We start from the raw sequence: 21,846 nt of genomic DNA, 5'->3' as shown, positions 1-21,846 counted from the left end.
TTAAAACGCGAGATATGAAATTGATTCATTCTTTGCTTTAAATAGCATTAGGAGAAAAAAATAAAAAAATAGACCGCCGTTAATCAGCGGGCAAGGTGGGCGCCGCTCTCTGCAGGCGGGGGCGTGCAGATGCTAGTTGCTGCGGGCTCATCAGCTTTACGACGTAACGGCGCTACTTTATGGCGGCGGTGGAAACGTCGATTTATGCTGATGACTGTGCCTGCGTTTCATAACGCGGCCGTGACACGCCGTAACGCGGCAATCAGGGGGAGGTGGAGGAGGCGAGGCTGCAAAACCTGGACGACACACACTCTGGGATGTCGGGGGGGGGGGCTCGATGCTAAGTAACTCCTGTGTGTGCGCGTGTGTGTGTGTGCGTGTGTGTGTGTGTGTGTGTGTGTGCGTGTGTGTGTTCGTATTTTGAAAAAGTGCAGGTTGTGGCGCACGACAGAGCATCTATCTCCTCTAGAAGCCTCCAGGCAAAACATTAATAAACATTGGAGAGTCGGGGTGACTTGATCAAGCCTGAGCATGCTCAGTGTGATCTTTAGTCGGCATGTTAAAAACGAGTATTTCTCTAGAGCAGGGGTGTCCAACATGAGGCCGGTGGGAGGAACCCGGCCTGCCAGAGGCTCCAATCTGGACAAACCAACAAGAACTTGATCAAAACTCTTTAAGATGAACACAGACATCGCTCCACCTCTCGACCCTTTAACGCCGCAACGTCACCTAACAACAACAACAACAACGGCCTACCGATGACAACCACTTCTTCTGTGTTTTTGATGTATTTCTGTGGCAGTTACAGCGCCACCCAAAGACCTGGCATGTGTATTAAATCGTTTTGAGCCGCATTCACAGTGACGTGGATGGAAACTTTTTTCAGAACGACAGGGAGAAAACAGATCGTTTTGGCCGGTGTGGACAGAACCTGAGAGACACCAATTCCCACTCATACGCGTGTCTGAGACTGCAGAGGGACGCCAGAGTAGCCGTGCACGCACAGGGAGAACATACAAACGTAATTCATTCTCTAAACAAGCTCCACCCTCACATATTCTGCAGGGCACGCAGGACTCACCTCAGGATTGTTAGATACACAAACTAAAGAAGAAAGTGATATGCATCTCGGCTTTTTTTTTTTTTTTTTTTTGGAAGGAATCTGGGTAATGATTAATGAATGGTACAACTAATCTGTTTTTAGTAAAACACACTGACTGGAGACAATTGTTTTGAGTAAACATAATGTAATGCAAATATAATGAGCGAGACAGCTGGAGGCAATAAATAGCAACAGATCAATGCTATCGCATGTCAAATTGTTGTTTTTACATCAGTGTTTTGATGGTAGACAAATCAAGATATTTTAATGCAGAATGCAGACGTTCTATCATAAAGGCAATAAACTTCAGCCTGTTGTGCGTGAATGCAAAGTGTAATTCATCAATCTTAAGCTTAATTTGTGGAAGTTGGCGGCACTCTATGGAGGCAGCAAGGTACCTTCAGTGGTGTAGTCCAGGGTAAACCAGCGTATACCCACTATACCAGCGTTGTGTGCACCCACCTCTAAATCCCCCACGATGCACCACTCTGCAGTATCGACCAGACAGATTGACAATTTGCTAATCAATGAAATATACCAAATTATGTGACAATGAGCAATTAGTGAGAGTGGATTTTAACTTGGGATGGCGCTCGCTCACTCGGAAGGTTGCTGGTTTGATTTCTCCATCTCGCCCTGTCCACCAGCCGAAGTGTCCTTGAGCAAGACACTGAAGCCCAAATTGCTCCGGACGGATGGATTGAGCGCCTCTACTGAATATGATGAACAGTGCAAAGCGGCTTGGGGACTGCTCAAGGTTTAAATACATTGATCAATTTTTTTTTTTTAAATTGCGTTTCCGGACTCCATTTATACGTTTTATGTTCACGCCGTTTCATGAAGATTTAATTTCTGTACACTCAAACCGTTTGAATGGTGAAGACGTGGTTCACATAAATAAATCCAGCGACACAAAAAGACGGTGGTGAAATCTCCATCGATTTCTTAAGACTAACGGCTCAGTCACAGCGGGATTTGAGTCTTCTGCGGCCAACCCGATACAGTGGAGGTGAATGGGATTAAAACGAACAGCACAATCTCTATTTAGCAACCGTGCTAATAAAATAATCCAGAGAAAACACTTTTATTTTTTTTTCTTTAAGAGCAACTGATTCCAATTTTGGTAACATCAACAGCGTCCAAGGACAAATGCCTTTGTTCATAATGTCATGCATGTCCACATTGTTGTGTTTCAGAAATTAAATGGGAAACGGTTTTCGCTTATTTAGCATTTTTCCGCCTTTCCACGTGTTACACATTCACCCGATCCACAAGTACATTCACATGCAAATGGAGGCGGCTCAATCCATCCAGTTGGGAGCAGTTTGGGGTTCAGTGTCTTGCGCAAAGACACTTCGACATGCGGACAGGGAGAGATGGGGAATCAAACCTGCAACTTTCCGATTGACAGACCAATTAAAGCAGACAGAACAAAACCACCTCCAAAGGTTCTCATAGAAGAGGCCAAACACAAACGCTGCACACGGCTCCTGTTTCCCTGCTAGGCTGGAGATTGAGTTTTGAACTTCTGGAAAAAGAAGCGATAATATAAAAAGACCTGCTCGGAGCTGCACAGAGCCGACTCATTTCCTTCCAGCTGTGACACATGTAGTCCCTATCATTATCTCAACCAGGAGACCTCTGTCTGTGAAAAATGTATTCAGAACAGAGTTCTGCTCAATGTCGTCGTTGTTTTTTTGTTTTTTTTCTCTTGCTGTTGCTTGAAGTATAATTGTGAGTCTGCGACACACAAAGACTGCGCCATAAAAGCAGATTAACCGGGCCCAGACGCCGCAAAATGTGACAGTTTGAAGTGATCCTAGACTACCTGTAACTGCAAAAGTCTTGATGCAAAGAGACGTGTTCGAGAGAAAACCACCTGGAGAGCATTTGGAGTTCATCATTGATGGGAAGTCCGAATCCACCGCATGAATTTATACACGGCATTGTGGCGCACTCAGAAATCTCTTTTGACAATAAAGTTGAGTAGTGGCAAAATATCCCCACATTACTTCTTGAAAAACTCTATTGTAAAGATATAGATGTGTAAAGGTTTTGGGATATTGTGAAATGTTTTTATAGTATGAAGAGAAATAAGACTAGATCTTTTTATAGTTGCCTCTAAACCTTCAGCACATTAAAACTGCAGAAATGAGATAATAAGATATTTCACAACATTTTATCAAAGTATAAAAAGCCTCAAGAGGTGAAAAGAAGTATTTTTTGTTCAAGTACTTTATTTCTCTTTTTTTGATGGAAGTTGATTTTTGAAGAAAATCTCACTGGCTCCGTGCGATTTTAAAAAAAAAGTCCAAAAAAAAAAAAGAAAGAAGTTTGTGACAGAAAATATTTGTGTATTGTCGCCACCTCTGTTGGATTCCTCATATTAATTGAAGTTTTTACTCCTTTTGAAGTTCTCCTCCTCATTGTTTGAACAACTTCAATCGCACCAAGAATCACCAGTGTAACAGAATTTATTAATAAAATCAGTGATTTTCCCATTAAGTACTGACATCATCTTTTATCAATACATTCCATTTCCTTTATTCTTCCTCTTCTTTACATTTTGCTTGGCGGTTTGTCGGCCAGGACCCCCCTGCTCTCCACAATCTGTAACTCTTATGAATTTCTAGGCAGCAGTTTAGAATCATGGTTAAAGGGGTCATATTATCCAGAAACACTTTCACATGGTATCATTGATTCAAAAAAGTTGTATTTAGAATTTTTTGCTTCCCCTTGATTTCCCTCCATTTGAATCTTGGATCATAGGAGCTGCATTCAGAATCTGCTGTGTCTGTGTGAGCTGGACTGGCTCCGCCCACACATGCCCATCTTGGGAAGAGGAGGAAGTACTTCCTCTCGTGGTGCCATGTGCCAGAGCAGAGCTGCCTAATTGTGGGAGGAGTCAAAGGGAGGAGCCTACCTTGATTGGGATTGGCTAAACCCCCGATGACACTATATAGGGTTTGATTTCTGATTGGCTGGTTGGAGCAACACACTTTTTAAAACCTGAAACAAGCCGGGGAGAGAGAGGACAGACTGTCTTCACTTCTGGGACGTCAGTCCAGGTATGGGGACGATTAGTACTGCTGGGAAACCTTTAGAAAGTGAATTTTACATAATATGACCCCTTTAAAATATCCTCATGGTCATTTCCTTCACAACCTCACATATTTTCCTCTCATCTGCAAGGCTTTTTTCTGGTATTTGTTACTCAAACAAACCTGATAGGCGAGCGTGGTGAAATAAGTGGCTGCACGTGGTTACGATTGCTGAAAACTCACAATTGATTAAAGCCCAGTGAAGTCCAGTATCGAGGCTGAGCAGGACTCTCTCTCCGTGGCTCCGCTTCCTCCTCCTCACTTAAACCCCGACTTTGAACTGACAACTGCGCCGGGGTGGGCTCCGATACGGCGCAGCGGGCCGCTCTCGTCTGGTTCCACTCCAGCTTTGAATTACACGGTCTGCTGAGTTTGAGTCAGTGCCAACGCTTCCCCACAATAAATCATGTACATCTCTTTGAATTTGCGCATGTAGACCTGCGAGCGAGTCCGCCGCTTACCTTTGATTCAACGGGAAATGAAAAGCTTAAGAGTGGTGCGCGAATCCAAGCGACGTAGACTGCGACAAGAATAATAGCTCGGAAAGGTAAAATGAAGGTCTATTGAAAAAGAAAGAAGGGAGAGACAGCGAGTGAGCGTGAAGGGAATTTAAAAAAAAAAAAAACACTGGTAAGTTTTTGATGCACTGATTGACCGTCATCCCCGTCGCCGTGGAATCACATCTTAATCACTTATTCCACCAACCTTCACGTTTCCTCCGAAGCAAACCGGATCGGCGTGGAAACAACAGGTGCTGTGCTCCTTGCTCGCTGTCTAAACGTGGCATGAAATAGGGTGATGATGACTATATTTGTTTAACTCTACTCTGTTGCTCCGCACAAGCAGGACGACATGAAATGGCGGGGCAGGATGGAAATGTTCCCTTTCCCTCATTAATTACACGATTATGCCAAGCTGCATGCTTGACTATGGACCAGATGTTGTGTAATTAACCTCGGTGTGAAGATAGTGTTCTGCCCCATTGTCTCTCACCTTCAAGAATGAAATGGAAACCAGGCTCAGGCAGAGATAAGGCAAAGGTACTCCCAAGGTTTTTTCCATAGACGAGAGACTAAACCCAGCCGGGCCCGACCAAGTTTGGATAATGGTGAAAATAATTAAGCTCCGTACGTGAAGAGTCGCTCACTGCATTGGCGCCATAACCCTCTTCCCCAGGAGTGTGAGGATATGAACCCTCAAGCCGCTCGGGGAGCGTCGCGTCGCTGAGGTTGAGTTGGTGTGAGCGGACAGCCGGTGGGCATGAATTTAAAAAAGCAGACAGAACAATGTTGGAGACAAAATGTATTCCCTTACCCTGGGAATCTGGAATAATTATTTTTTATTTTCTTTTTTTTTAAATCACTTGGATATAATCCAAATTTAATTTTATAATTTACAATGAGTTGAAAAAATAAAATACAGTCCAGAATGGGAGAAAGTCTACGAGTACATCTTGACCTTGGAAAGGTCAGATAGGGATTAGTTCATATGTTGGTCGATTGGTCAATAGGTAAGTTTGTTAACCAATTAGTTGCTTTGAATGATATTTCACCTGGCTTGTCAGCTGTTTCGGTGGTTGGTTTGGTCTGTTTGGTATTTTTTTTGCAGGTTGGTATATCGGTTGGGCAATTTTTACTTCCGTTTGTTGGTTAAAAAAAAATAAATAAAAAATCTTATTTGGAAATTTACATATAACAAGAAAATACAACCCCAAAATATTTTCTATATTCCAACAGTTACCATCCATCGAAGCATCCATCTCGATAATTTGTGCCTAATCAATCTGGAAACAGGTTTTCAGACACACACACCAGAAATTTTGAATCCTCAGCGTATTTTTTAAACTCAAAACCGTATAGTATGTTTAAGCTACGTATGTTTGTAAATTATTTTTTTGGTCATATATACAGGTATATATCAAAAAGGAGTGAGGTGTTTAAAAAAGGACTATACTTTCTATACTTTATACCATCGTTTTGAAATGAGTTTTTAATGTCTGTCTTTCATAATAGTAACATTTATACATACATGAGCAAAATGGTTATGTGTTACTCTAGTCCATATTTGTGTGACTTTTTCCCTCCATTAATTTTCTATATGGCTTTAAACAACTTGAGGAGATCTTAGCTGACTATTGGACAAGTATGTGATATTATAGGCCATTTCAGTATCGTACATAGTGTGGTTACAATTATATATTTAATCTTTATGATCTAAAAAAAACAACTATGTTTGGTACGTTGCTTCATCTCCACATCCCCAGTGTCTCTTAGTCTCATTATACATACTAACAGGTTTTTTTTCTGATAAGACTAGCAGAGTAAATAAAAAAAAGGATGATTTCTTCTTAAGTTGTAACCTCCGTCTTGCTCAGTGACATTGGCGTTGACAGCTTAGTGTTTGTTCAGTGCTCGTGCACGTTTGCTTGCCCGCACTGAGATTTGATGAATGACTGTTATTCTCCTCCTGACTTTCGTTCCGACCGGCCCGACATCAAATCTTCGGTAACATCTGTCACCGGGCTCTGCGGCGGTCCCCAGCGGGGAGGGGGACGGTGTCAGTGACAGGGACCGTGGCTCAGGGGTAAAAGGTTCACTTCCCACAATGCTCTCCTGCTATCAGGATTATTAATTTGTTGGAATGAGCGTCATCAAGAGAAGGTCATTCAAACGAGTGCCTTCCAGTTCGCTGCTCTTGTGCACCTTGTGTGATGAGATGATCTGTTGTGAAACAACTCATAACTATACGGTGTTACAGGACATTAAACATGCAATTCTTTCTCTTTTTTTTTTTTTTTACATGAATCTCTGCTCTCAGTTCCATATATAGTGCACCTCTCAGCTTGGCATTATATTTCAAAAGCGTGGCGTGAACAACCACAGTTTTGCAGACGATACCCAATTATATTTATCTATTGAGCTGAACAATACAGTTGCATAGAATAAACTGATGGTATCACAATGTTCAAATCACACTGTTCATGTCATGACACTCTAAGAGCTGCCATTATTCTTACTGTCCATCTACTGAGCACGTGCAGAAGAACATGTGCAGTAGCAGTGCCTTAGCCGTTTACATCAAGACGGAGCCGGAGAATTTTTATATTGTTGCATTTTCCCCCATTTTGGAGCCATATATAGATAGATAGATAGATAGATAGATAGATAGATAGATAGATAGATAGATAGATAGATAGATAGATAGATAGATAGATAGATAGATAGATAGATAGATAGATAGATAGATAGATAGATAGATAGATAGATAGATAGATAGATAGATAGATAGATAGATAGATATAGAGATATAGATATAGATATATATAGATATATATATATATATACCCAGTCACGAACCTGGCTTGTTTAATGACCTGGACGAACCCCCGCCCCTCCACGAGACGCATCTAAGACAGGGTGATTCTCGTTTCGTCTCGGGCGCCATGCGCCCCTTCACAGATTGCGCCCTGGGCGGCTGCCCACATCGTTCATAGCAAAATCCTCCACTGTATAGACCAAATTCTCCCAATTCACTACATCCGTGACAGATTAGTGAGAGAAAGTGACGATGTGCAACGGTGCACAGCAGCACGGAACAATATCAACGACCGTGCATAATGACTCGTGATAATCTGCCACTGTTTCCTGCTATTAAAAGGGCGCGACTGTCCGTGACGGCGCGCAATGCTTCTGCCCTGAATCATATCACTTAGTTGAAAACTGAGATTCGTGCTGTTCCTGACTTGCCGACTTTATGTGGAAACGCACCTTAAACCGTCTTATACCCACACAGACAGACTCTCCGCCTCGCACCGGATATTCGGACCCACTTGCTATTCACCGAGCGTCACTCCACAACTGACATCCTCATGTGTTTATCTAAACTCGCCATGTCTTTGAGAGCAGGAGCCACATAACAGAGGTGACACCGCTATTTGAACAACTACCTGCCACTCCCCTCCCTCAGCAGAAGGCCATATCTGATTTGGCGGTTACCCTTTTAGCCAGAGTACCTCTGTCATGTCGTGTGCTCTGTAATCTCTTTGCACAAGAGGCTGATCTGAGCGGCGGGGCCAGCCGCCTCACCCGGGGCGCCACGCTGGAGGACCCTTCGATGGCGGCGAGGCGCCAGCATGGCTGGAGGATCACGGAGTGTTCGGTACTCTTACAGGACAGCAAAGTGTGAAGTGGGCCCTCCAATCCAGCCGAACTCGCTGCCTTCTACCTTTGTTGACGTTCGTACGTGCCCGGAGGCATAAAAAATAAAAAAAAATAAAATGATTTCATGTCTTTTTCTTGTAAATCCCAGAGCCTGAGGGCACCTTCGTCATTGTAGTGAGATGCTTGTTCACTGTGCCTCACGCCTTCAATAGTTTCTCACAGATAAGACGGAGCATGTGGAGGATTTCTGCGAATGTCAGATCAAACTTTTAGGGGACAGCAGTGGCCTGGAGGCAAGAGAAACACACTCTGGATTGGGAGACCGCAGGTTTGAATCCGACAGACGACGTGTCACTGTAGGTCCCTGAGCATGACCTTTGACCCTCATCAGACCCTCAGAGCGCCGTAATCTGACTGCCGACCCCATTCTAGAAAAAGGAATTTCCCCAAGGGCATCGATAAAGTAGAAATGTGAGTATAAGTAAACTGTCTTAGTGTATAGAAAAGCAAACAACATAAACCTAAAGGAGGATTAAGGTTCAATTGTCTGAGCCTGGCAAAGTTACGGAAATTCACTTTTTTAGTATTTGGGTGAATTTGCATAAAAATCTTCAAACTGTCTCAATATGAAGGTTCTCGCTTCCTAATGCTGTATTTTAAAACAGGCTGCATTTAGTAAAAGCTTCATCAAATACATTCATTTAAAATGATGAACTAACACATGTTAATTATAGCTAATATGGTGAAATGACAACCCCCCCCTTTTTTTTAAACGGTTGCAAGTGGAGAAACTGGGATTGTTTTACTATTTTCCATCAGTACCTACATTTCTCCAGTTTTGCATCAGCCAAGCTTGTTGCAAGAAAACATATTTTTACCCTTTAAGGTTTCCTTATTTTCTGCTCTAAATGTCCAATAAAAAACTAATACAATTCAATTATTAATAATTATTTATGATGTATTGGGTTAATTATATTCTATTCTTCTGCACTTGGATGAAGACTGGATCACATTTTTACCCGAAACAAGGAAATCAGATTTTCTTTTCTTCCGACTGCATCAGACACAAATGTTAAGTTTCTCTGTTTAACAGGAAGAGACATGGAGCAATAGTGTGATCATACCCCAAAATAAAGCATACATTAAACCAGGGAACAGAAAAGAATAACTGACGGATAAATGACTTTTCTTTTCAACTCTTCTCTGACACTTGTTGCATCAGCTCGCTGCAGTGGTGGGATGTGATAGAATGTACCCGAGCTGCAACAGCAAAGATTATTCCTTCCTGAGCACAAATCAGTCTCTGTGAACTTAAGACAGTGATTGGAGCGGAGCGGCTGATTCGTCCAATCACAATGCTGTGATTGCATGTTTATTTCCGCATGCGTTCTGTGTTTTCATCCTGACCTGCAGCAGCTCCTCCTGGTCGTCGCTCGCCTCCAGCGCCACGGCCACCGAGGCGAAGGGACGGCTGGCCATCTGCTGCCGTTCTCTCATGAGCTGCTGCAAAACAAGTGACAAGAAAACAAAACAACAAAAAAAAAAAAAACATTTTAGAATTTACTCACTTGTGGAAATGTTGTTGACGTGTTTATTTGTTTACATTTGGATTTAGTGGGACCACAAGCAGTGTGGAGAGGGTGAGGCGACCATCAAGCAGACGGACACACACATTCTGTGAATGTCCATCGTTAACCACAGTTGCAGAGAGAAGTCCTGGGGTACTGATTTCTCCTGCATGTCACTTTATTTTGGGGATATATGGACCCAAGCTTTCCTGGAACTGACCGATATCACCTAAAAATCTTTATGGCAGCGAGTAAAAAGGCTGTAACACGGCGATGGCTCTGTTGGGAACCTCCTGCACTCGACCAATGGGCAGCAATAATAACAAACATCTTAAACTTTCAGTTTAAGACTCCAAAAGGAGAAAAACGACGCTCTCTAGGAAAAATGAGACACATAATCTCACAAGAGGTGATAACCTGCTTTGTTTTTGGTTTGGATGGTTTCCAGTACTATGCTTATTAAAAAACGTCGCGTATCCTTAAAAATAATGATGCTTACAGTCCAGAGAATATGAAATGTATTTATTTATTTCCGAACATTTACAATAAAAAAGAAAGAAGAGAAACAAACAGAATGAATAAAAAAAAAAGAGACATCCATCACTCCAATTTGACAAAATGTGCGTTACATGTTCGATTTTGTGTTGTTTACGTTGTTTCACCTCAGGCTAACGTCACTGTAAAAATAAAAATGGTGAATTTCTCTTCCAAAGAGGCTGAATAGAAGTTGCAGAACAAAGTCAGGTGAAGGAATAAATGAGGAAGAAAAAAGGTCAAAAAAAGAGGTTTTGAGGTGCGATATGAGAAAAGCAACACACCGGAGAGTGGAAAAGTGTGAAATAAGTTGAAAAGTGGAGAGATCAGATACAGTAGGAGGAGGAGGATGTGGAGAATGAGGGAGAAGGAGGGCCGGGGGAAAGAAATGGGGAGCAGAGATCAAAGTAGAAAGCTTGATAGATAACTGGGGGTGAGGGGGTGGAGTGGGAAACAGCAACTGGTGGGGGGGCGGAGGGTGGAGGAGGAGGGCGGGGAAACTTCATTAATGAGGATATGTCAGATGAACAAAGGCAGGCGGCGAGGCCTTCATCAGCATGAGGTCCAAACACTGGCCGAATAAAATACACAAAGACGAGAAAGTGAATATCGACAAATATACGAAGGGTGTACGTGGACGACTGCGAGGTGGCTGGAAGAAAACAACAAGCTCCGTAACCCTGATCCGTCCCTGCACTCCACAGCTTTTCCCGCTCCACTACAAACACGTTAATGGGGTTCTGGTTTTACATTTAGCTGGAGGGGGTGGCCACCTGCTATCTGCAGGAGGAAAAAAACTAAACTCATTTCCAGCCGATAATGCGCCAAAGCCGTAATGATCAGTATGTTGTTTCGGCAGAAAGTTTGCCCGGCGTAGCCCCAGCACCAGCGCCCCCTGCTGGGAATGAAGGCAGATTAGAATCTGGCCCGCAGACTTTAACCCACACAGCAAGATGGAAATAAAATGTTTGAGTTTGTTTCCAAGCAGATGTGAACTTCTGATGCAAGACGCAAGTTACTGAAAATTATACTTGTTTACAATTACCACTTACAATTACGAGTGACTTCCTGAAAGTAGCGGCCATTGAATTCAGCCTGAGTTATTGGGGGAAGATGCTCTATAATCCGAATGTTAGAGGAGCAAGATGCTCTATAATCTGAACATTGATGGAGGAAGATGCCCTATAATCTGGATGTTAGAAGAGGAAGATGCTCTATGATCTTGACGTTAGAGGAGGAAGATGCTCTAATCTGGATGTTAATAGAGGAAGGTGCTCTATCATCTGAACATTAATGGAGGAAGATGCTCTATAATCTGGTGGTTAGAGGAGGATAATCTTGATGTTAGATGAGGAAGATGCTCTAATCTGGATGTTAGTGGCGGAAGCTGCTCTATAATCTGAACATTAATGGGGAAAGATGCTCTATAATCTGGATGTTAGCTGAAGTTCTATCGCAGTAGGAAGATGCAGATGCAAATAGATCCATAAGACTCATTTGGTTGTAGTTTAGTGAGATGATCTTCATACAGTAAAGAGGAGTTTAGTAAAATGTCACAGATTAAACAACAAACAACTGTTTTCAAGACAAAAGTAACAAGACCAGTTCAACTTCAGTTCCTAAAACTGCTACGGTGTCTCAACTGAACACTTAATTTAATCCAGAACACTGAAATGTGCCAGGAATCAATCAGGAAAACCTGGTTGTGAGAGTGAAATTTGAAGCCTGTTGCTGTTTCAATAAGTTATCTATTACGCTCTACTTCAGCTCCTCCAGCAAAGGTCAAGCACAATGTGGGAAAAATTGTTTTTGCATAAAACATGGAAAAGTGTGGGGGGAGAAGAGTGAAAATGGCAGAGAACAAAAGAAGTGAAAAGAAAAGACAAGACAAGGGAGTGGAAACGTACAGACAAACCAACAAAAGGAGACAGAAACAAAAGAATAGCAGTGTTAAATGTCAGTGGTTTCCACACACGGTTACCTCTCCCTAAACCCTCCGTGTCCTCTCCTGTTCGCCCAGAAGAGGCCTCGCGTTGACATTAACTAGCTGTCAGGTGTTGCTCTAGCGCGCCGCCGGCTGCTTGATTGCCGGTGTCAGACTCTTTAAGCATGAATGAATACTACACCTGTAGCCACGGCGGCAGCAGCCGGGCGCTCCGACGGCTCCGACTGCTGCCGCCGTGGCTGCACACGCCGCCGCGCCGGGCCTAATGCGATGTCTTCTCTTGTTAGCCGTCACGGCTACGCTAACGCCGCGCGGATGACAGCGCGCCGCTCACTAGCATCGCTGTTAGCCGCCTGCCGACGTCGGCTCAGATTTGTGGGAGTCTAAGTGAGCGAGAGAAACGGGGGGGGGGGGGGGCTCGAGATGAGATAATACAGGCGCTTTTACCGTTTTCACACCGTGGGAGAATGTTTTAGGTTTTTGATGATAAATCATTGTGCATAAAAACTGATTAACGACTCGCAGGTCTTTACAACAAACTGTTTATTTAGTTTTTTTAAATGGATGAGAGCAAAACAAAAAAGAGGAGTGGAAAAAGGCTGTCTAGTCGTGTTTGTTGCTTGTTTTTCATTAAAAAGAAGAAAAAAAAAACATGAATACAGTCGAAAGCTGCCATGCAGGGTTTGGCTGAGAAATCTTTTAAAGCTGCGAGAAAATAAAACACAAACAGCTCGACAAAGTCTGGATTTCGATTCTCTGTTTTAGTTCATCCTTCCTGTATACTTTTCTTTTTCTTCAATCAGGACCGCAGAGGTCGAACCCTGATTCCAGCAAAACCAGTGTCCTTCCTGGAGAATAGAGCATAATTGTGGGAGGAAGCTGAGGTATCGCTCTAAAAAAAAAAAAAAAGACCATATAGTCCCAGGGAGAACATGAAAACTCGACAAAGAAGCAAACCTAAGGTATTGTCATTGTGAGTTTAGAGAGCGTCAATAAAACAACCGCGAAGGTCTCCGGCCCCGTTTCCGTGTTTTCAAGTGAAAACGGCAAATTCTAGTTGCGTTTCGTTCAATTGTTCTCATGTAAACTAAGTCAGATACTAATTTCATTATTTTTGGTTTTGGTTTTCCCAATCCGTCCCATCACTGTTTGTGACTTCATGGCAAGGCAAGGCAAGGCAAGGCAAGGCAAGGCAAGGCAAGGCAAGGCAAGGCAAATCTATTTATAGAGCACCATTCAAACACAAGGCAATTCCCAGTGCGTCACAAAAAAATAAAAGAAATACATTGAAACAAGCAATGAAGAAGCTTTATCTCCAGATTTTTAAGTATTTTACTGAGGTTTTCCCACAACCACTGACCATACTGGTCATACACTTTGTCCAAAAGTCATTTGGCATACCAAATCACCTACAAATATTTATCCGATCAAACCTTTTTTTTAAAGCTCGGGAGCTCGTGTGTGACTTTGTGTGCATGACTCTATCATAGCAGAGCTCCTCTCAGCTCGTTCCTCCCTCCAGCCATTGTTCCTCTGTCAGTGAGATTAGACCACCTGGTCAAGGTGAGTTGGGTCACAATTGTGCGCGTGTATGGCAGCCCGATAAATGAGTCCAGACACCGGAACTACGTTTAGACAATACAAACGGCACTTTGTTCACTTTCTAAATCGAGCTACCGCGTGTAAGCGTCTCGTTGTGTACGTGAGCTTTGCAGCCATTTTGTACACAAACGGTGATGTTCGGTTAAACAGACCACTTTTGTGTGTGCACTCAAGCGTGCGCGGCGTGTTTAATGCCCCCTTTGACAAGACCTTGAGTGGGCAACAAGGACAAGACAGTGGCCATCTTTCCCGGCTGCCCGTCGGGCTGTAAATCAGCCATAAAACGGCTAATTAACTCTGCTGTGCTGTCAACAAGCAGCGCCGCGCGGCACAAGGAGGGAGCGAGTGGGAAAAGAGCCACAAGTGCATGTGTTTGAGATATAGAGACACAAATTCACAGATCAGCCGCAATATTAGGACCAACACAAAGATTGTGTAGGTCACCGGGTCCCGTTGAGCAATGGACTATACTGGGCCTTGTTTACTCAAGTGAAAACGCTAAACTTTGGTTGTGTTTTGGGTACGGATGGGAATCGATTTTCGACTCTCCTTAACCTTGATTCGGTTCTCTTATCGGTTCTCATTTGTAAATGACACCTGCTGTATTAACAGCAGAGGGCCTGCTGGGTTGAGACTCACTCCGGAGCCTGACACTCACCTTGACATATTGCAACTTGCCCTTTTGTCGATTTGCCGCGCACGTTGCGTAGCTTGGTGATGTCATCGGCGCCAACTGGAATCGATAAGGCAATCGTCTGCAAATTTGACAAACGATTCCATGGAATGGAAACAGCGGGAATCGGTTCTCAACAAGAACCGCTTCTCGAGTCCCATCCCGAGTTTTGGGTGTCCGTTTACACACACAGTGCTTGGAGCCACTGAGACGGCAACTTTTTGAAAATGGCTTTAAAGGTGGAACATTTCGAAAAGGCTCAGGTGTCCATTTAGGCTGCTGTTATCCATACGGCAATAGTAAATAGTACTTCTGCACGTGCTTAAGTGGAAGAATAATGAGAACAATGGCGGCCTCCAGAGTGGCATGACTCCTCTGGAGGAAAACGTTGTTATTGTGTATCTACTGAGCATGTGCACAACATCGAATTACTACAGCCGTGGTGAGCATGTGCAGTAGCAGCATTTATGCAATGCAGAAGATTCGCACAGGAGATTGAGCTTTTCCTTTTACGCCCGGCTGCAAGCAACAGAGGCTTTTATTTTGAAACACCACGGCAGGAAATCATGAAACACACAACCCTCTCCACTCCCGGTTGCCAACTTATAACTATTAAACTAAACTAAACCAGACCGACTAACTAACTAAACGAACTAAACAAGAAAAACACAACACAATCACGACAACAAGCCTAATATAACCCATTTAAAACACCACCAACCCAACGCCCCATAATGCATTGCAGTGACACTATGTTCTCAAAAAAAAAAAAAAAAAATGAGAGTGCTGCAACAATGAAGCCAATCACATGGAGAATTATGCTTCACACTACGCCGCTCAACCAAAGTAGCACCTGCGAGCTCAAATTGCCGGCCTTGTTAGACGTATTGGAAAATATCCGTGTGATGGGCTGTTTGCCGATTTTCCGACGCACTCCTGCGCAAATGGCGGGTTTCACAATAAACCGAGTGGCTCACCGCTGCCATGGCTGCAATTAGAGTCCGCGCCGGCTCCGTGAGGGCGCGGCGAGAGGAATGTCAATGAAAGGCGTCAGGGCGCGAGGACGTGGACGCGGAGAACACCGCGGCAACGTGATCTTCTCTATCCTGCTGCGCAAAACTGCTGTAAATACACAAAAACACTCGGGCGGGATATATCAGTGAGGAAGGCATGTTTTTCTTATTTTCATATACAGAATTATTTCAATTATATCCACACTTTGAGTCGCGTGGGTGGACACGCCGCACTGCAGACCTTAGCAATGATGATCTTTTTTGGGGGGGTGGGAGGGGGGGTCTCAATTCCAGTTAATAAACCTAAATAAAGATGTGATTTACAAGTTCACTGTGGAAAAACTTGGACGGCCTTCAAGGGCCCGGTGATTCTAGCTTTGGGAGGAATTTGAACACAAATGGGAAACCAAAACCTGTCGGCCGACATCTGCGCTGGACTCCGCTTCATGTTCTGTGGCTGAATGGATTCGATTGTCTGCAGCCAGCATCCGCAATCTGGTGCGAAGCCTGAAGCCATAAGATTGCAGGCGGCGGCAAGATGAATTTGCATGTTGTGGGAATGGGAATCAGCGTTCCCTCGCTGTTGGCGATAATCTTTATGTACCAGAGCAAATCTGGAATGAACTGGTGGAAGAAGTGCTGATTCTATCGTGGTGAGTGAACAGATAAGAGCCTCTGGAAGGCGCAGAGGTCAAAAATCATGGACCTTTCTTGGTAAATTGAAATAATTCTCTAGAATAATGAAACTGAATTGAATCGAGGTTCAGGTGGAGATGGTCTGGGGAAAACATTGTGCCAAATGATGAGTGCTTTTACTTTGATATAGTCTTAATTAATTTCTTCATTTTCATTTTTTTGCATATTATTATGTTTTAATTGAAAATATTGAATCACGTAGCAATACTAGAGAATAATCCAAATGCCCTGCATTCACGTTTCATTTTTATAATTTAACTGAAACTTATTTTGAGATGAAATTGTGATCCATATCTTTCTTTGTTTTTATTTATTTCAATCGTGTTATTAAAATTTTTCTCAGCTTTCATGAAGCTCATTCATCCATTGAATGTTTACAAAATTTAAAAGGAGCACAGAAGAAGAGAAAACTTACCGTGCCCCTGTTTTCTAAACACAATAACAAAAAAAACATCTGTTACACAACAAGTGACAGAATATTCAGATCAGTCACACTTTCAAACAGGTGCACGGTGGGGGAGTTCTTTAAATCCGAGTCCGAGGCATTTCATAGGTGGACTTTCAGCTCATATTTTAAAATAAAGGAATACATTGTTTCAACGTTTTGTTTGGTTTTTGGATTAACTGCATGCAATAATCCACACATCTGTGATTCTAAACATGCACACAACTGGTTAATGTGTTATAAAGGGTAGAAATAACTGACACAACAAACAACTTCTTAATAATATCTAACATTTGAAGACACCACTTAGTTTCTGGCTTTATAAAAATGAAAATAATTTCTGTATGTTAAACTTTATGTTGCTCTGTTTTGCACTTAATTGCTGCCGTTTTCTATTCGTTACTTGTTTTGAACACCCTTCAGCAATTTTTAATATTTAACAGAAGCGTAATTCAGTTTTTAAATAAAACAGATTGTGTTGTGAGTTCATGTGTCAACAATTACCCAAACCTCTAAAACGACAAAGTTATAAGGATTTTGTTCCTGCTTGACCGGTAGTCTTGTGCATATATTATATAGGAACAGAAAAGAAATTATTAAATTGAAAGGTTAGGAGAGGGTGATGCTTTCAGCAGAGATTACTGATGCAATCCTCCCGAGCAGCACATTCCTCCTCCAGCAGCGCGGCTCCTGCTCGCCCGGCCAACGTAATGCAACATCAGCATCCATGCTCCTCCAGTCCATCTGTAACCTAACTAGATGGTTTAATCAATTCCACAGAAGGCTGCAGGTTTAGCTCTGATTAATGTTTTAATCAGAGATACAAGAGAAACCAGCCTTTCTGGACAGGGCTTAATAACTCTCCCCCGGACTGCTCCCAAAGCCACAGACACACTCGCCGACTTGTACGCCTCATAAGAGGAGTAAAAAGCTAATGAAAGTGTTTGATGATGTCCGGGGAAGAGGAGTGAGCTGAGCCTCGTTACAGAGGAGTCCACTCAAAACTGGATTTAAAAAAAAAAAACTTTTTTTTTTTAGGGAAATTGCTTCAAAACCATTGAGTAGAAACGTCCCTGTTGAAGCGGACGGAAACACCGTGACTCTCAATGTCCCATGAAGAATGTAATGTAGTTCCACTAGGACTACTAGAGCTCCACCAAACCAAATGCAAATGTGTGAAGGAGCAGATGAGTGTGACGGTACATTTTATGGTCCAGTCGGGGTTTTTTAAAGCAGAATCTAGCGGAGCGCCAAGCGACTCTGCAGAGTCGGTCTTCGTGTCAGGGTGAGGCGGGGGGGGGGGGGGGTCCATCCATCCAGTCAATGTGACAAATTATTTTCACTGGCAAGAAAATGAATGGATAAAAGTCTGACGTGTTTTATCTCATTAATAATTTATCCAATTACTCCTGTAATCAATACGCCTGGTTGTTCTTTGTACATTTTACAGCGGCTGTTTAACGACTTTGTTTAATTGGAGAATCCGAAGAAAGTTGCAAACGCCCTCTTTAATCTCTGACTCACCAAAACATTAGTTGGCATTTTAACAAAACAACAAAGTGCAGTAGCAGGAACCTTCAAACCCAATGCAAAGAGCCGTTTCATAGGTCTCTGAGTTTTAAACACAAGGCCCGTGGGACAAAACCGGCCCACAAGAGGCTCCGATTTCTTTAAGGGTTTTGGACACAACACAACACTTTGACCAGAGCCGAGTTATCGGTGATATCGCCATGAAAGCCGCGCTGTCATCAAGGGTGAGTTTGTTAAAACATCCAGAACGCAATGCATTTCACTGTGCTTTGCACCAGAAGGTTTCATTCAAGATTGGCTTTATGTTGACGTTGTAGTAAGTTTCGATCGTGATTGTTTGGGTTTTGTGAAAATATAGAGATTTCTATCATGTATACTCTGTTGGTAAAACAAAGAAAATCGTTAAAATTCTAATTTAAAGCTCATTATAGCTCAAGTTGTCCGGTCCAGGCATCTCATCTGAATGAGTTTGACACCCCTCCTGTAGATTCTAGACAGACTGACTGTGCAGATAAAACCCCCTTGTAACAACTCTGACGTCAACTCTCAATTAAACAGGACCTTGCTGTTGTGTACCAGTGTTTCTCAATAAAATACTTCTCTTTTTACATGCGAGGTCAACCTTCAAACAAACCGCACCAGAGTGCGAATGTCTCCCTACTCAACAATCAGATCTCACTCAGCTTCTCAGGACCAATATACATGACAGCGTTGAGTCACTAAACCAAGCTGAAATGTATTGTTTTTGTTTTCCACCGCTTTGCTCCAGATCAGAGGCCCTGTGTCTGCAGGTTTTCTCCAGGTACTCTGGAGTCCTCTTACCGACAGAAGACACACATTCCAGGTTAATTGGCGTCTCTGGAATCGACCGTCGGCGTGAGCGTGGGTTTTTTCGTGGATGGATGCTTGAGTGTGAAGACAGCCTGAAATATCGAGAAGTTATGCAATATTTGCAATCAAAACTTTCTCTCCACAACTTCATGTAACAGGATTACTCGGCGTAGATTATGTTCGGCGTGGGTTGAAACACTGATTGACAGAGAGTGTGATGTGGCAGGAGCCTCACATCAGAACGGTTTTACGCTCCATCCACCCTGAATGCACTCCGGGCGGCTGCTTCTGCAGAAACCTGACGGGAAAGGCACTCTTCAACATATATCGATACGTCCGCCCACCGCAGTCAGCATTTTTCACTTCTTAGGTCTTTTTTTTTTTTTTTTTCAAGCTTCAAATTGGGTTGAGGGTGCTTTCATACGGTATTTCAGAGCGAACACCAATAACAGTGCTTAATGGACTTAATGGCTGGACTACAAACACCGACACACCGGGCTGAGGCTGTAGTGCTCAGTATCAAACACGAGCATTGATTAGAAGATGAATGAAGTCTGTCAGTACAGGCACCGATCGGCCTCCTGGTGAAAGTGTGCTAAATTATGAACGCACACGGGCAGATGCCAAAACACACGGACGCCTTGAGGAAGACACAAAGAGACAAGACACACAAAGAGGTATCTCACTCGTACAGCACGGCTTTGTGAGGACGCCACAATAGTAGCCACATAAACAAATACCACACACACACACACACACAGACGCATTCACACCACCGTGATTGATACTGATAAGTATTCAATTATTCCTCTATTATGTGGCTTTGAAGCTCGGCACTGTGACTGGAGACAGATAGGATTTTCAGCTTTGGCTCCGGGCATAAAATGTGATATTAGGCGTTGAAAGCAGAATGAATCTATACAGACAAAGTGTCCGCCGAGACACTGCCGGTCCGATTGTTCGATACAATGCGGCTGCTTTACAAAGGACGCACACATGGGTGCACCCGCGGATTTACATCTGAAAAAACACTTGGCCAAAAAAAAAAAAAAAAAAAAATTGGTTCCTTTGATATGTGTGTGGGCAAACAGGTGTGAGCAGCGCGGTGGATCACACACACACACACACACACACACACACACACACACACACACACACACACACACACACACACACACACACACACACACACACACACACACCACACACACACACACACACACACACACTTCTTGAATTGGTATGCCAGTGGGGCAACAATCGGGAGGCGATAACAAATCTCATTTCCGGCATGTTTGCCAAGTTTCCAGACAGCATTTGTCTCCTGGCTGAATGTGGTGAGTGGGATCTGAGGAGAGTAAACAAGGGCACAGATATCCTCGTCTGATAGAATCCGCCACTCCACACCGGCTTCCAGCACTGCCCGGACAAAACACTCGAGAATCTCCTCCTCCGGCGGCACTCACCGAGAGACGAAGCCTCCGGACTGCAGATGTCTGGACAAATACCAGACTTTAAAAAAAAAAAAAACATGAGTCCTGAGACATACAGCAGCTACAGCAGCTTATTTTTTCAGTTTTATGACTGTTTGTGAATAAATGACGCGACGCAACAGAAGTGAATCAGTTTGTTTGTTCGTTGGAATTATGGTCGAGCCGTTTAGCCAGAAAATGACAAAATGGGAAATGATCCTGATTTGATGACACATGTTTTGCGTCACTGAGGCCACGTTTACACGTACACGGGTATTTGCAAAAAATAAACGGTGATATTTCTCAGCCTTGCATTTACACATAAACCAGCTACGACTCACCACAAACAATTATTCCTGAAAACAGTGGAGATCTGGTTGCATTTAAACGGGGGCAGGCAGAGATTTACGTCACAATTTGTGACATTGTGTTTTTTCCCAGGATTCTGGTCTATCATGGCTTGATGCTTCTCGTTACACTGCCCCCTACAGGTTTGGCATGCTCATAATACAGAGTGGTTCAGACGGGCGTGGCCACCCTTCACCGTGTGTCAACCGGCGAGCGCAAGCAGCGTGTGGGTTGGTTTGGAGTGAACTGTTCGATCGGTAAGTTGGACTCCTGACATATAAGTGTGATTTTGGTTGGTGTTTTTGAAGTAGAGCTCACTGTTGATTTGATCTATTGATTACTCCTGATTTGTTTGTCATTATCAGGAGAGCCCTTAAAAAAAAAAAAAAACGGTTTTGGAGTGGCTGCGTGGACAATTGAACGATGGCATTTACCAGTAGGTTCCAGTAGGTCAAAGGCTGGGGCGTAACACGTGGTAACCATGGAGACGGGCACTGAAGAACCAGACCCACGGACCCACAACCACCAGATCCAGAACCAGTGTCTTTTCTCTGGAGTTTGCATGTCTTCTTCCTGTAATCTGGTTTCCAATTTCAAACTGGAAGAGCATGCCTTGTCGGGTCAGATTGAATTCTAAATCGCTGAGAGGTTTGGTCTCTTTGTTTCTACACACAGATCTGTTATTACAAAGTTTAGATAAGGTGCAAAAATATATTTGGTCTCATATCATCATGTCTTGTAAAATCAACATAAGTAATTCCATCCACTGTGATTAGATGAACAAGACTCGTTCAGTCAAAGTTAAAAGGTTTTTAAAGCTAAACAA

General features: G+C 43.2%; 1 protein-coding gene across 1 annotated transcript in view; it reads right to left on the bottom strand.

Annotated features, from left to right (window-relative positions):
• The window catches only part of LOC308120496 (attractin-like protein 1), a gene marked incomplete at both ends in the record, with an annotated part of 279,677 nt that overhangs the window by 38,251 nt on the left and 219,580 nt on the right, over positions 1-21,846 (bottom strand). The window contains one exon of the mRNA XM_080481128.1: positions 9,771-9,866. Within this exon, the coding sequence (XP_080337254.1) occupies positions 9,771-9,866 (96 nt within the window). The remainder of the gene's footprint in view (positions 1-9,770; positions 9,867-21,846) is intronic.

Source organism: Lipophrys pholis, assembly GCF_963383615.2.
Source record: "Lipophrys pholis genome assembly, chromosome: 15".
NCBI classification, from domain to species: Eukaryota; Metazoa; Chordata; class Actinopteri; order Blenniiformes; family Blenniidae; genus Lipophrys; species Lipophrys pholis.
Note: the sequence above shows the minus strand (reverse complement) of the source record. Positions and strands in the feature narration are given on the sequence as shown.